Source organism: Pleurodeles waltl, chromosome 10, assembly GCF_031143425.1.
Source record: "Pleurodeles waltl isolate 20211129_DDA chromosome 10, aPleWal1.hap1.20221129, whole genome shotgun sequence".
Taxonomy (NCBI): Eukaryota; Metazoa; Chordata; class Amphibia; order Caudata; family Salamandridae; genus Pleurodeles; species Pleurodeles waltl.
The window spans coordinates 951253643-951269268 of NC_090449.1; the positions used below are offsets into that span (position 1 = coordinate 951253643).

The window sequence follows — 15626 nt, forward strand, 5'->3', positions numbered from 1 at the left end:
AGTGCCAGGGTGCCCACACACTAGGTAACTTAGCACCCAACCTTTACCAGGTAAAGGTTAGACATATAGGTGACTTATAAGTTACTTAAGTGCAGTGTAAAATGGCTGTGAAATAACATGGACGTTATTTCACTCAGGCTGCAGTGGCAGTCCTGTGTAAGAATTGTCAGAGCTCCCTATGGGTGGCAAAAGAAATGCTGCAGCCCATAGGGATCTCCTGGAACCCCAATACCCTGGGTACCTCAGTACCATATACTAGGGAATTATAAGGGTGTTCCAGTATGCCAATGTAAATTGGTAAAATTGGTCACTAGCCTGTTAGTGACAATTTGTAAAGAGAGAGCATAACCACTGAGGTTCTGGTTAGCAGAGCCTCAGTGAGACAGTTAGGCATCACACAGGGAACACATACCTATAGGCCACAAACTTATGAGCACTGGGGTCCTGGCTAGCAGGGTCCCAGTGACACATAACAAACATTCTGAAAACATAGGGTTTTCACTATGAGCACTGGGCCCTGGCTAGCAGGATCCCAGTGAGACAGTGAAAACACCCTGACATACACTCACAAACAGGCCAAAAGTGGGGGTAACAAGGCTAGAAAGAGGCTACTTTCTCACACTGATGGGTCTTCCTGGGCAGAAGGAAGGGCAGCTGTTCACACTTACACCTCAATAGGTGATGTTCTGTCTTCACACAAAGGACTGATTAGGGATTCACACTTACAACTTCAATAGGTGGTGTCCTGTCTCCACACAAAGAACTGATTACCACCCAGAGATAGCCTGGTCAACAGGGCTAGCATGAAAGGGATGCTTGTGCACTTTAGAGAATCCTTTGAAGTCTCCCCTACATTAAAGACCTTTTTGGGTATAAGTATTGGACCCTAAACCGCACCAAACTAATTCACTTTGGGGTCCTGATGAGACTGCAACAAAGAAGAGCTGCGCTGCCAGGAGGGACTGCCACTTTGCCATTTTATTTTGCTGTGACGGCCTGCTTCCTGCTCATTTCTGTGCTCCCAAAATGGACTGCCACTTTGCAGCTTGCTCTGCTGTGCTGGCCTGCTACCTCTACAGGGAGGTAAACCTCAAATTACCCTATACAACTTCTGACCCTTCCAAGGAACTCCAAGGAATTGTTGGCTTGCCCCCTGTTGTTGCAAAATCAACCTGCCCCATACTGCTCTCTATTAGTTCAGGACTGCGGGAAAACACTATGCCACCACCGGACCCTGAGCAACACTCCCTGTAAAGAGTTTGCTGCCCTAACTCCAGCCACTACAGTACAGAACAGAAATTATGAGCGAAGATTGGGCTTGTTGCCCCAGCAATAACGACAGCTTGGCTGGTGATGTGCAGAATCCCCCCCATCTACTTATTCTGGACTGCGGGCTGACATCTATGTTCCAACCTCACCTGTACCATCGAGCTGTTGAGAGGTTGCACCACAAAAGTGCTTCCACGAACATCCTGCCAGCCCGGGAATAAGCTGGGCGACAAGACAGGTACAGGGAGATCATGGGGTCAAGTAGTAATTGTGGCCGCTCTCTTGACTCTTAACCTGAGTGCACCACCGTTGAGGAGGTCCCAGTTCTGCAATGTTGCAACCCACCATACATCAGCACTGCTAGTGTTGGGCACCTTATTCTGATGACTAGCAATGGGCACACTAACACAAAGGCAAACAAAGAGTGCTCAAACTCCTCTTGTGATCATTGTGGCACACATGATACCACTGCTAGTATTGGACACATCATCTCCTTTCATTCTCAGACTGGCCTTGTATTACTTATTGTGCCTCACTTAAAGCACATGCACTTGTGATACTAGTACTGACTGCTGGGAGATCATTCACAAGCATGATTTCTTAAAGGGTGACTGACTGCTGACTATTTTTTCCCATAACTAATTAAGGAGTATTTATTGGATTTTTGTCGTTTTAGTCATCTAAATTACATATAAAGGTTTTCTATTTTTCTAACCTGGTGTTGAGTCTTTTTTGTGGTGTCCTTCACTGTGTTACTGTAATTAGGTTTTGCACAAATACCTTACACATTGCCTCTTAAGTTAAGCCTGACGCTCTGTGCCAAGCTACCAGATGGTGAGGCACAGGTTAATTTAGGGTGTGTATCTGACTTACCTTGACAATGATTGTGGTCCCTTCTTGGGCAGGGTGCATACCCCTGTCAGCTGGTGCACTTTCTGACAGCAGTCCTAATGAAGGCTGAACCCAGTCCCCTTCTTGGCTTTTTTATAGGTGTTTTATAGCTGGTTTGTCACACAGTCATGACTCCTGTAGGCACATAATCTCTGGAATTATGTTATTTCTAGATGTAACATTCTACTTGAACCACAAACATTCCATTATTGAATTAACAAGCTGTGCAAATTAATTCTATCCTAGTCTAGATCACTCAAACCCCAGGATTCTCTCACAACAGGGGATGCTAAACTTGCATAATGGTTCCCCACTTTATATACACTCCTGTACTATTCGGACTATTGGATGGAATGGTCACCCTCAGTGATCCTTAATAGCTACATTCCACCAATCTTACGCCCAAAGTGTTTAAGCGGTTTAATCTTACTTGATTTTTTCCTAGCCCCATGGGTAATCTTGGTGATCTTACTTGATGTGCATTCATTTGAAATTTCCCTTTCAAGTATTAACTTAATGTCCTACTTCAAAACATCTTTCTCTTCTTTTTCATGTGCTTCTTTAACAATTTGTGAGAAGAATAGTATCTTTGTTTTTTCTTTCCCTGACTTATTGCTGGTGAATCCAACTTGCTGTATGTTTTATGCCATTGTGCCACCCACTAAAGTTGTCCAGTAAAATATGCCTCAGGCCTGCAATTGCAGCCTAAAATGAAGCTTAAAACTACCATTTCAGCTTAACAAAATAAACCTTCTGCCAGGCCCAAACCTTCATTTTTAATACTTATGTCATATCTAAAGCAGTCCATAAATGCTCCTTGACAGGGTACATTGTATTTGAAAAGTAGGACATGTGGGTTTAAGTTGTACATACCCTAGCAGTGAAAATCCATGGTAAAGGCAGTCCCAGAAATTGCACTAGAAAGTTGACATTTTCATGTCCTAAGCATTAGTGCCTTCTGTCAGTGTCCTGGGTCAGATGATTGTGAATGGCTCTGTTGTTGGGATTTGTGTATTGCTTTTAGACAGTAAAACTCATAGGGTCTTGGGTGTGGACAGGATGTGCCATCCTGGCAGGATGACTGAGAGGGGCAGTACCTATTCCCACTTACATTTCAAAGGCTATGTCTCCTGCACACACAAAGGAATCTGACACCAGGCTTGCCCTGTCTTTTGTCACTCCAGTTTGGAACCTTGATGGGGAAAGGGAAGGATGTTCCAGAACCAGATGTGGGGGTAGGATAGGCAATCCCCCTACACAAAGGCTGGCACCAGGTATAAATAGTGGACTTCCAGAGCAAATCATTAGACCACTCCTGGATCTGTGGACATTGCAGAAGATGGACTGCCCTGATGCTTGAGAACTGGCTGAGAATGAAGACTTCATCTGGTTACTTGCATCCAAGGCTTACCTGAGTGACTCCAAGGGTCAGTTAGCTGACCTTCTCTTTAAGCTACAAGGAAAGGACAAGCTCCTTAGGCCTCCCTGCAACTACCCAGCTGTCCTACTCGAGCTGCCTGGACCTGCAACTAGACCACCCAGGTGGCCTCTGCTGGAGTTCTTGATCTCCAAGAGGTACTCCCTCTGTCCTGGACCTTTGGTTGGCATCTGTCTGAGTTTCTTCCAAGAACAAAAGGTGAAATTCTGAAGTTTGGGCTCTTTGCAATTGTGAATGGGCCTCTTCACGCTGCCAACATTGACAACCGCCAATGCAAAGTTCCAGTGAAGACGTGCTCTTTGCACTACAGCATCCACCAGTGATAACCAGCAATACAAGATCTGCACCTCGCACTATAGCAATGGCAGCCAGTGTTGATCACAAATGCTAAGCTTCAGCAATGACCATCCACAATGCCCAACCTGCTCTTCACACTACAGCGATGATAGCCTGCAATGCTCGACCTGCTCTTCATGCAACAATGATCATCGATGACACTCCCCTTTCTACATGCGACCTCCTCCACTGCGAATGGAACTCTTCGTGCCAGACTTTGAGAAGGTAACTATTTCAGCAGAACTAACCTGGTACCTGTAACTGACCCATGCTCCACTACTGTCAGCCTGAACTTGTGAATCTCCTATTGTCTAGCATGAGCAGATGACCATGAGTGGTGCTTTGTGCTTTTAGGTGGTATAGTTACTTAAATCTTCAAGACTGAATGTCTCCGGTTCTACTGACTGTATTTTTGTTGTGCTGGTATTATTTTATTTATTCAGTTTTACTCTATTGTTGTAATTGGCTCGGGATTTTTTGTATTGTGTTTTCACTTAATTACAATTTGTGTGTTGCAGAAATACTTTACACACTGCTTTTGTGACAAGCTGGCAGAGGATTGAGCACAGGTTGTTGATTTTGGGAACTTTGTGGTTCATCCTGACAAGGATTGGCTCTGTTGTCTGAGTGGTGCTAATACCCCCTCTTCCAATATTCCAATTTTGTACAACAGAGCCTAGGTCCAAAGGCTGGCAATAGGTCAGGTCTCCCTGTCAACTCGATCAGCACTAAGCCAAGGACCAGTGGCTTGGGTGCTGAATCTGACCAGAGGCCAGACTCCCAACTAACTTGGCTGCTCATGGTCAGCGGGCATGTGCATCTATGGTAGGCCTCACAAAGTTTTCAGAATAATAGATTATAAAAAGATCGGAGATGAATGTAACATGTGATTGAAAAACCCCAAAGGCTCACTAAAATGTTTTTGTTAAGAGTAAGCTATGATTTGTTTTGCTCATAAACCATTAACATATACTTATAAAACGTTAGGCACTGAAATGCACACTTATAATAAAATTATGGTTATGAAATGACATCCTAAAACCTCTGCAATGCGGCACTAATGACTACCTACACAAACCATGACGTATGCTATCTCCATGTCTTTCTCATGACTGCAACTCATAACATCACTGATGACATGAAAAATGACTTTCAATGACATTGCTGATGACTCTTCAAGTTACATCAGTGATAACATCACTGATGAAGTCATGTTTCAGGAGGTACGATTTCACTTTCTTAAGGGTGGGAATGTCCTACAGTTCAGACAAGTCTTGATTTGGTATTAGGTTTCCAGATTATCATCAAAAAAGGTGACAAGGAAATGGGGCTAGGAAACTGCACAGGGGCACCCTCACTCCAATCTACTCAATTAGATAAGGACCTTGGCTTGACGGTGAGTACTGTAGTAGGCGTCACAGAGAGGGCACAAGGAATATCTGTGTACTTCGTAGTTTATAGGGAGTCTTGAATCTGCTTTTATATATACACAGGGCCCTGGGCACATATGGGACTGTAAGGTGTTTGCCAATATCTGACCCTTGGTTGTAACGGACTGCAAACAGACCTTATCAGCCAGAGGGGAAGTAAGTTAGGTGATGAAGAGGCAACTTTGGGTATGGCGACTGATAAAGGTTGCTTTTGCAGCTCGTCACACCCACATGTAAGTCAGTACTCATTAGAATACAATGCACTAACAGTCGCAACTATGCCAACAAGTCTTTGTGCCCACGAAACAAACTTTTTGCAAGAAACCTAAAGAAAAATCCTCTGCCTGCAAATCCTGTTACACTCCTCCACCCAACTGCACTCTTCTAAGGAAACATTAACAGTGCGTGCCTAATTTTGACAGCAGTTTCCTGTTCATAAACTGACACATTTTGTATAACCCTAAAAAAAAGTAGTGACTTTAAACTTGGGAGTGATGAGCTGTAAAACCTTCCTTATTAGCAACTATCAGGGAAGAGATTCAGTCTAAAATTGTGAGAAATATCAACACTGTCAAAGTAAAACAAGCGTTGTCTGTAAAAGAATCTGGGTTCCTCTTAGCAGAATTTCAATGTATTTTAGGGTTTTAGATCACATCATAAATCCCTTTAACTGAACTTTTCTAGAAAATGTATCTAAATACATAATGCCGTTAAACAAATTTTAACGTGATATGTAAACCAATGCATGATCTGGAAAAAAAGATGTATGTGCCATTTCATTTGCATTTTGAAATGTCATGATGGCGTGTTCTGATATCAATGTATAGTTATTTTTAAGGTGCTTTTATGGAGCACCTAGATTTGTCCTTAAATATATTTGTTGCACATATTTTGGGAATCCGTTTTGCCTTCTACTACGAAAGTGAAAATTGGAATTCTTAATTTTTTATGGGGATTTAAATTTGCCTCTGTAGCTGAAGCTCATGTGTTTTTGTATTCATTACAGATATATGGAAAAGGAGCACGGCGAAAAAATAGATTTAAAGGTTCTGATGGGAGCACATCTTCTGACACTACATCCAACAGTTTTGTACGCCAGGTAATGATTTGCAATTTTGTCTGCCACTCTTAGTGTGTAATATTTTATGACTGTTTTAGTTGTAACTTAATAAGTAACATCTGTCACCGCTAAAAACTGAGACAGCATTTGAAGGGAGAAAATTAGATTGCAATCCTCATTCAAGTGCAGGGAATTTAAATCAGCAACTCCTCAGCCAAAGTCTTTTTTATCAATATGTTGCTCTTCGTTAGAACAACAAAATAGCATTGGGGCAGTTCAGTTTGTGCTTAAAGGCATCATTATTTTTTTTAACTTGGCAATGTGTATGCGTGTCAGTACGTTTGACAAGTGTTAGAATGCAGAATTCTTGTTTTAATTAAATTGAATTGCTGTATTCTTTGCCAAAGAATTTCTTGCACTTCTTTGTGGTCATTTGCTTGCTTTAATTCGAATAGTGAGTTTAAAGTTCATTACTTTTAGGCTCTATATTTTTCTAGCGGGGTTGCGCTGTCATTGGTTTACTTTGTGTTTTATGTGGAGAATCGTTGTCAATAAATCGGATCATACACTGGTTTACTTACTTTTTTGGACACCAAAGGTTAGAAGAAAAAAACAGAATAGCTCAGTATGGAGTTGGTATTTAAAGTGCGGTATTGTTCCACAAGAAAATGTAGCGTTTTCATTTCCGATTGTAATGCAAATAACGCCTTTAATTTCCTAACAGACAAATGATACTTGTTTAAGAATAGAAATAGTGCATGTTTGAGTTATAGTCTTCTGCTTGCTGTGTAAATCAATATGACTTCTGGGTATGCTATTTCTGTAGTAAACATATTGAACCTAATCTCAAGTTCATTGTTCTAAATTCCGTTATTGTTTCAGTGTAAACTGAACACAATAAGTGTCCCAGAAGTATTTTGTACTGCGGCACTGCTATGCTATTGATCCCCAATAGCAAAGCTGGCTGAGTTTGTTCAATTATAACATTGGCTGACCATCTCTGAGCATGAGGCATTTTCCTAATGCAACACATTTTATAAATCTTTTGGTTGTTTCAGGTACATTTTCTTTAAAATTGTTTTGATTGTTTTTCAACGTTATTCTTTATTTCTGTTCATATAGGACAAGATAACATTGGTGAATTATAAATTATATTTCCTAAAATTTATTTGCCTGTACAATGCAAAATATTAATTTCAATAGATATTATCACTTTTTCATATGGATGAAAATGTAGCAAACACAATCTGCGGTAATATTGCTCTGTTTATAAAACAGAAAATGGAACAAATACATATCTATCAACATTTAAAATCAGAAGGCTGAATTAGAGTTATATTATAATTTGTTCACACAATTGCTTTAGAACTAAGAAGCAGGAAAGGTGCAAAAAATCGCTCCATTTCCGCAACACTGCAAAACTTAAGAAACGTGGCCTATAGAATGTTTATTTTTTGGCATTTTGTGATTGCTAAACATTTTCCAACATTGTTAATTTCCACAGCTGATGCAAATGTGTGAATGTAGAGTTGGCTTCAATACCCAGGATGAGACCTGTGAACCAATTACAAGTTTCAAATATTTTTTTTCTGGATTAGGATATTGACTCAGAATTGATGTTGCACATATGTGTTTAAATAGTCAAAATATAAATTTCACATTAATTTATGAGTAATGTCAGCGGTTTGTTGTGATTCCATGTTTTTTTACTTTGGCTTCTGTTATTGATGTAGTTTTCATTGTAGAGTAACACCTCAAACTCCCACTAACCGGTTCGGTACATCGGACGGCCAGGAGCCGTCCGACGCCACAGTGCCTGTGTGCGTTGGACAGCTCCGGGTCATCTGGCATAAACCATACAGGAAATCTCTCTGATGCCTCAAAAAAAAAAAAACATGCTCAGGAGGTGGGAGAAAGCTTCCCTGCCTCCTGATGCTGTGGGTTTGTTTTCAGCGAAATGTCATTTCCATGAAAACGAAAGTGAAGTGAGCCGATCAGCTCATGTTGTTTTCCCTGCCTCAGTGCTGAGGAGCCTATTTCAGCACCCCCATGACTGAGGCAGGCAGGAAAGGTATTGTTAGAAAGGGGTGGGGTAATGCTGGGTTGTAGGAATTTTGTGGATTCCTGCAGATTCTCTAGGTTTGCATCACAGAAATGTAAGGACTATGGGTGATTTCCAGAAAACTGTGAGGTAGCCTCAATAGTAAGCTTGTATATGAGAATTCCCAGCATTTGGTTTTACAGTGATATGCCATAGCTCTGCATATTTAATAATCTCAATATCTTTTCCCAAAAAATCCTGAACGACCTTATTCACAGTGTTCCTTGCTGGTGTGCTGTTCAGTTTATACTATAGATCATGACCCAGCAAATTGATTGGACTTGTCTCATGAATTATACATTCATGATAGCTTATATTTGAACCAATTTCACCATGATTTCATCCAACAACTTATTGGTCACCTGTTTATTTGAAAAACCTACAACTGGATTTTGTTTCCTGACTGGACCATGCAGCAGGTAGTACCAGTATAAATTAAAAATTATACTGATGGCCATTTACCTCTACTTCCACAAAAGGGTCATTCTGGTCTGCCTTTAGGACTGCATGAAGCATACAATCATCATCCCTATTCAGGCACCCTCATTGTTCTTGGCTTGGTTATGTAGGAACTCCAAGCATAGTTTTAAACAGGGGTAAAGTGGCATTGATTATTAAATGTTTCCAAAATTTGGCTGATATCTCTGCATGTTATTTTCTATGGTCTGTTGCAAAACCGAGGATGAAGGCATATTCCAGTTGAACTACCTTGGATTCTGCATGTTTTGAACAGAGGCTGGTGGGCCTGAGACCATTGACTGTGATGATACAGTCGTCCCATTCTGTACAATCTGATTCATATTCTGCTATATTTGGAGAACCATTTGCGAATCATGTTGAAATCTATTTGGTTTAAATCTACATTCCTGTTTCCAGTATCCTTTTTCTCACAGCATTTCCTTGTACAGCTACATCTTTCATACTAACACCAACACCTGGTACAAAAAAAACAATTTAATTTCTTTTGAACCTCCATCGATTCCTCCTTCGTCAATTTAATCTAACAATTTTGCTTGTTAACACATCACGCTTTCTGAATATGAGCATAATCTTTAGATGCCATCCCAACACAAATGCGTTGACAAATCCCAAAACACCTGCTTTTGTGGGGTCATCAATTCTACTATTCTGTCTGTAAATCTGCACCAATCTCTCATAATATCTATGTTTTGAAATCTGGATTCTGAGTCACTCATGATTTTTGAACATTTGATTTTTTCTAGGAAATCTTCATTTCCAAATGCCCGAGACCCGGTTATACTTCTGCATAACAGCTGGGGAAGGCTTAATAAGAGGGGATTCCTTCTTTGGTTCTTTTTCCAGCCATTGCAGTATGGTATTACGCTTAGCACACAAATCGTGAGGCACAACAATCGAAAATAAAGCATCCAAATCTGCCCGATGCTCTTTTTAAATAGTTACATTTCGTTCCACCTCTTTATTCCACTTTCTGAGCACCTCTCTGAGCTTTGGGAAATTCTTTGTAACTGTGAAAAGATCACTCCTTGACCAAGGCGCACACACATGCTCCTCCCCACATTTCTTTCAACAGAAACTCTTTTTCAACTACCACTTCACATTCAGAATCACTCTCACTTACATTTCTATTCATTTTACTTTTTTGGGTGCTTCAGGCTTATAGTCAGCTTTCTTTCATTCTTTTGTACATCTTTTCACATCTTCCCAAACATCCAATTTAATCACTAATTCTCTAAGTTGTGCTCCCAAGGCTTTAGGATCTTCTTTTTGTCATTTACTTTCTTTCGATTTCATTCTGATTGTTTCACAAATAATCATTTTGTTCAAATCCACACTTAGGGCCTGATTTAGAGCTCAACGAACTGGTTTCTCCATCACAGTGGTGATGTATATCCTGTCCATTGAAACCTAAATTCCATTATATTCTTTAGGATTTAGATTTCGGCAGATGAGATATCTCTTACTGTTGTGATTGAGTAACCCATCCGCCAAGTTCTAAATCAGGCCCTTAATTCTTTAGCCAATTGCTCAAGCTTCTCAAATGCATTATGTGCAAGTATGAAAGTATTAATCATCCAACTCATCTCTCCTCACTGTTGGTTCTCCTGGTCCTATCCCTTTCAGCTGCACTTGCACATGAGCCTTGTTATATGGACATGGACTTACTTTAATGAACATTCTGTCCATAAACTCATCCTCTCCCTCTGGTCACTTTCATTCTTTTCTGTCTGATTCCTTTTTCACCTATTCGGTTTTGTCCCAGAATTGCTGTATATGTCAACAGCATTTCAACCATGTGGTTAGAAATATTTTGTGCGTGCCTTTTACTATAAAACATTTCAACCACGTGCTACTCCTGATTTTTTCAGTAGTTCATATGCTGCTGCTCATTCTAGTTTCTACTGTCTTGTTTATAACGCTACTTAGGGTCGAAACACTATTGGTATATGTGGAAATTGGAGCACTTTTAAGATCTAATCATCCAATGATGCATTACCCCATTTTAACATTGTTACTTTGAATCTACCTATGCTGCTCCATTGTAATGTTTTTATACACACTGTAATGTTCACTTCATCTTTCACCTTGTAAGCACTTTTTTGAGCACAAAGTTCTTTCTAGTGAAGCAGTACATTAACTTACATAACTCCAACCAAAAGGTTGTTTTCTCTTCTTTTGCAATTTATCTTTGCATTTGCTATAGAACAATGCAAGTCTTGATCTGTTGCCATTTTTTGACATTGTGAATTAATAATTGTGTTTACCGCATGGAACTATTGTTTTGTATGTGTCAATTGGCCCTGGTTCCAGGTGCTTTATAGAAGGGCAGCCCCCTGTGTCCGAAAGCACTTATGGTGAAGCTGTAAATTAACTTACATAACTGTAAATAATGTGTTAACTTTCTTTGCAGTTTGTCTTTGCATTTGCAAATAGAACAATGCAAGAAGTATGGGCTTTTTTTGAGGTTTTGAACTAATGATTGTATTTATCACACTATAACCTTGTTTATGTGTCAATTGGCTCTGATTCCAGGTGGTTTATAAGAGGGCAGCCCCTGCGACCCTTAACCCTTTTAAATATTTTTTATTGTGCTTTCTCATTTGCTTTGTAAATTCAAGGCTTTAAACTGCCTAGATCTGGGCTGATGCATCATCTCAAACATGACACAGCTCAAATTCTCAATCACCTCAAATGTAACATTCACAGGAAATTGTTTGTTTATCATCAGCTCTAATTCTATTCCATTCTTTAAACCATAGGCATGTGTGCATACCTGTGCTGAGCATCATCTCATGAGCTAGAGTACTGCCTCTGTGTATAGTATCTCCCCCACAGGTTGAAATTGCAGACTTATTCAAAAGTACACCCATTGTAATCTCAACCTAGCTTCAAAATACAGAGTTAAGATAATACAACCAATCACATTGCAATTTCAAAACAAGACCTGAAATTCAATATGAAATGTCAATAACAAAACAAATAAACACCTTGGCCTCATTACAACCTTGGTGGTCGGACCAACAGGGGAATGAGGCCACCACCAAGATCATGAAGTCCAACGGGGGGCAACGGTCAGAGTTGTAGTCAGCCACGTCCATGCCCATGGCAGCAAAGCCATGCTGATCACAAGTCCAATTTCCACCAGCCTTTCCAGGGAAAGGCTGATGGAAAGCCAGGGCTGGGCACCACAGGAGAGCCCCTGTGCTACCCATGGCATGGGCAGTGCAGGAGCCCCGTGCCAGCACCCTCACAATGCATACTGTCTGCTCTGCAGTGTGTTGTTGTGTGATGGCATTGGCCTTGGCTCCCTTGAAGGAGCCAAGGCCAATGCTGTGGCACTGTTTCTGTCAGACTGATAGGTGGAAGTGTTGTAATACAATATTTCCACCGATCAGCCAGATGGAAAAATCATAATACGATGGGGGGGTGAGGCTGCTGGCATCATGGCAGTCTCATCCCGCGGCTTTGCTGGTCTGCGTGTCAGACAGCCAAAGTTGTAATGAGGCCCTTTGTCTGCTTACCACCATAAAGGCAGAAATTCAAACTCACTGCACCTAGAGTTCTTCTAGTCATAAGCAGATGGGCCCTTCACCAGCAATAACATACCCTTAGAGTCAGCTTATTTATCCTAATGCACAGAATGAACACTACTACTCAGGATTAATTCATATACATAACTAGACCTTTAGGATTCATAAAACTTTAACCTATAACCTGGCATGCTGCCACACATCTTTATAAAGCAGACATCCTTATAATATTATCTCAAGATCTTAGATTTCCATAAATATTTAATCCATGCACTTCCAAAACAAATTGCACAAAGATTACGTAAAATATAAATATGCCTTTATCAAAAACACAATTCATACATCATATTACAATACAAACCAGTTTTTGTGGCATGCACAAAACAGCATTGACACAATGCTGTGCACCTCCTGCAAAACAAATGATTTCACTCTAACTCATACGTCACAAAACAGCACACACACAGCAAGACAATTCCCAACACAAAGTACTATTATTACTCCCATAATTCAGCTTCCGATAACACAAACTGGTACAATAGAATTAATCCAAACAACTCCAGTATTCTACAAATTCTGACACCTTTTGAGTCACACATTTTAGCTAATTATGTGAGGTAATTAATTATGCAAATTAATTATCACAATTGTCCATATTCTGCACCAAAATTCTGCCAAAGCTTTTAATTAATAAATCAAAACTGTTGAGGCACTGGACCGGGCCATGAGAGTGTCAACAGGCAATGACCCCTGTGGAAAAAAAGAAACATTCATAGAGCAAATTCGAAGTCAAAACCATAAAATGTTTATTTAGACTTGAGAAGGCAAAATGAGTTGGTCAAATTCAAATCAGCAATAATAGTGAATCAAATAATGCAAATGTGAGAGGCTGAACATAAGGTCAATTACCAAAGCAAGTAAATAGCCAGAACCAAAGTATAGTTCTGCAAAGTCTGAAAACAAGTCAAATCATTTTAAGTATTGAGTTAACAGATAGACAATGAAAGTCTGCTCAGTTTGAAAGGCAAATTAGGTCTGGCACATCTCCCAAAAGAGCACATTTTTATAGGTTATAGGTTTTAGTGGTGAAAGCCACACATTCAACATGTGGGATATGATATAATAGGGGTGTACTAATAAAGGATCCTACACATGAACCACTAGCTTTTTATTAAATTATGATATATGAAATAAGAAACATTTAGAAATATCTATTTTAATGTACAATTATAAGGGAGATGAACATAGGAAATGAGGGAAATAACAATATTTTTGTTCAACAAATGAAAACAACAGACAGTGTAACTGATCAATGATCCTTAGAGCAGTCTCGGGCAAATAACCTTAAATTGGTTGCATATACAGAAACATCCTGCAGCTGGCTTTTTAATTCTAATTTGCTTAGTTTCTGAAATAGAAAGACAAAGAAGAAAAACATGCACATAGAAAGCTTTTTCATTTAAATCAAAAGCACTATTCTTACTGTCTCTGTAAAATGAATGCTATTGCAGGCTGATGAAGCCACAGTGATGTTAACTAAAGCTAACTAAACACATTTAGTTAGACATTATTTTCTTGTAATTAAAAATGTGCCCACACTTGTGAGTGGAAGCTTCAAGAACATAGGCGGATTGTGGGGGACCCTCATATTAGCCTTACATCTTGTGTTATTCTGCCTGTTTGTACTGTCTCTCCCAGGAAGTTGGGGGCTGCAGAAACAGTTTCACTGTTGCCCACCTGTGACTCCTGGATATTGCCAATGTTCTGGCACTTCCGTTACTCAAGCCCACTAGCCTCTGTGAAAGGTGTTTAGCGGTGAGTGGGAGCTTTGCACGAGGACTTTTGCAGTTATTAGCTCCTCTGCTCCTACCCATTAGCCTCCATGCAAGACTTGCCTTCAAGGCCAGGAACCTAGTAAGTGAGGAAATTCTGACCATTGGAAAAAAACAAGGATCTAATCAGATAATTTCAAGGCCTAGCAGAATACATGTCCAAATAAGTGAAATGGTATGCTGACCAAGTTTGTATAGAAACACATAAAAAAAGTGTTCAGTTTCATTCTGATCAGTTATGCCAGGACGCATTTGATAGCGTTAAGAAAGACATAAGTAATGCACCCATCCGTGGTTGGTTTGATGTAAACCTCAAGACCCCCCTTACCACAGATGCCAGCACAAGAGGGTTAGGGGCTACTGTTTTACAAAAAGTAGAAGGCAAGCAAATATTAGTGGCCTTTGCATTAAAAGAAGCAAAATAAAATTATTTTGTGGTAGAGAGGAAAGCTCTGGTTTGCTTTCGGGCCATAAACCATTTCATATTCTTAATTTGGGGTAGGTTTTGCTGTACGAAATGATCATAAACCCCTTACGTCTGTCTTTGCTTCTCAAAAATAGTAGATGCTTTGGATGAAATAATCTCACTTTAAGATGTAATATGTGCTTGGTGAATGCAATTCAGCGGCAAATATTTTACCCCCCTCTCCCCTGAGTGTTAAAGAACAGGAGGATGGAACTGCTGACACATCAATTGTATCCATTTCCATACCCAATATCATAGAGAATTAATTGGAGAAATGCATGAAGAATGATGTTCTTGACAAGGTTAAATCATTTATCTGGAAGGAGTGGTCTCAAAGGTATTGTGATGTGCTGGATGAGTAGAGACTAGAGATGATTTAAGCATCTTAGGCAACCGCTTCTTCTGAAGAGATAAAAGTGTACCCCCTGACAATACATGGGAGTGGATTGGAGACTTGGCCCATGAGAGGCATCTAGGAAGAAGTCTAACCAAAAGTAAGGCCATAGCCAAACATTAGTTCCCAGGCATGGATCTTAGCATCAAACATAAAGCGAGAGATTGTGCGGAATGCGGATTAAGTGATAAATCCAAGGTTATCAAGAAGTCCATTTGTCTCTTGTTGAAAAACTGGAAAAACCTTGGAAACATACAAGGTCCCTTCAGAAATTTAAGCTCCAGTGCAGATCCATGTTTGTATTGACTGATTATAATTAACGGTGGGAAGGATATATATTTGTACATAATTTTGCTTCGAGAAATTTGATCACTTTTCTCAAAGACACATTTTTTGTTG

At 40.0% G+C, this 15626-nt stretch overlaps 1 protein-coding gene across 2 annotated transcripts in view; it reads left to right on the forward strand.

Annotated features, from left to right (window-relative positions):
- Positions 1-15626, forward strand: part of CACNB2 (calcium voltage-gated channel auxiliary subunit beta 2) — an 890619-nt gene that overhangs the window by 56930 nt on the left and 818063 nt on the right. For both annotated transcript variants that reach the window (XM_069211768.1, XM_069211763.1), the window contains exon 2: positions 6371-6463. In XM_069211768.1, coding sequence (XP_069067869.1) covers positions 6371-6463 — 93 coding nt within the window. The remainder of the gene's footprint in view (positions 1-6370; positions 6464-15626) is intronic.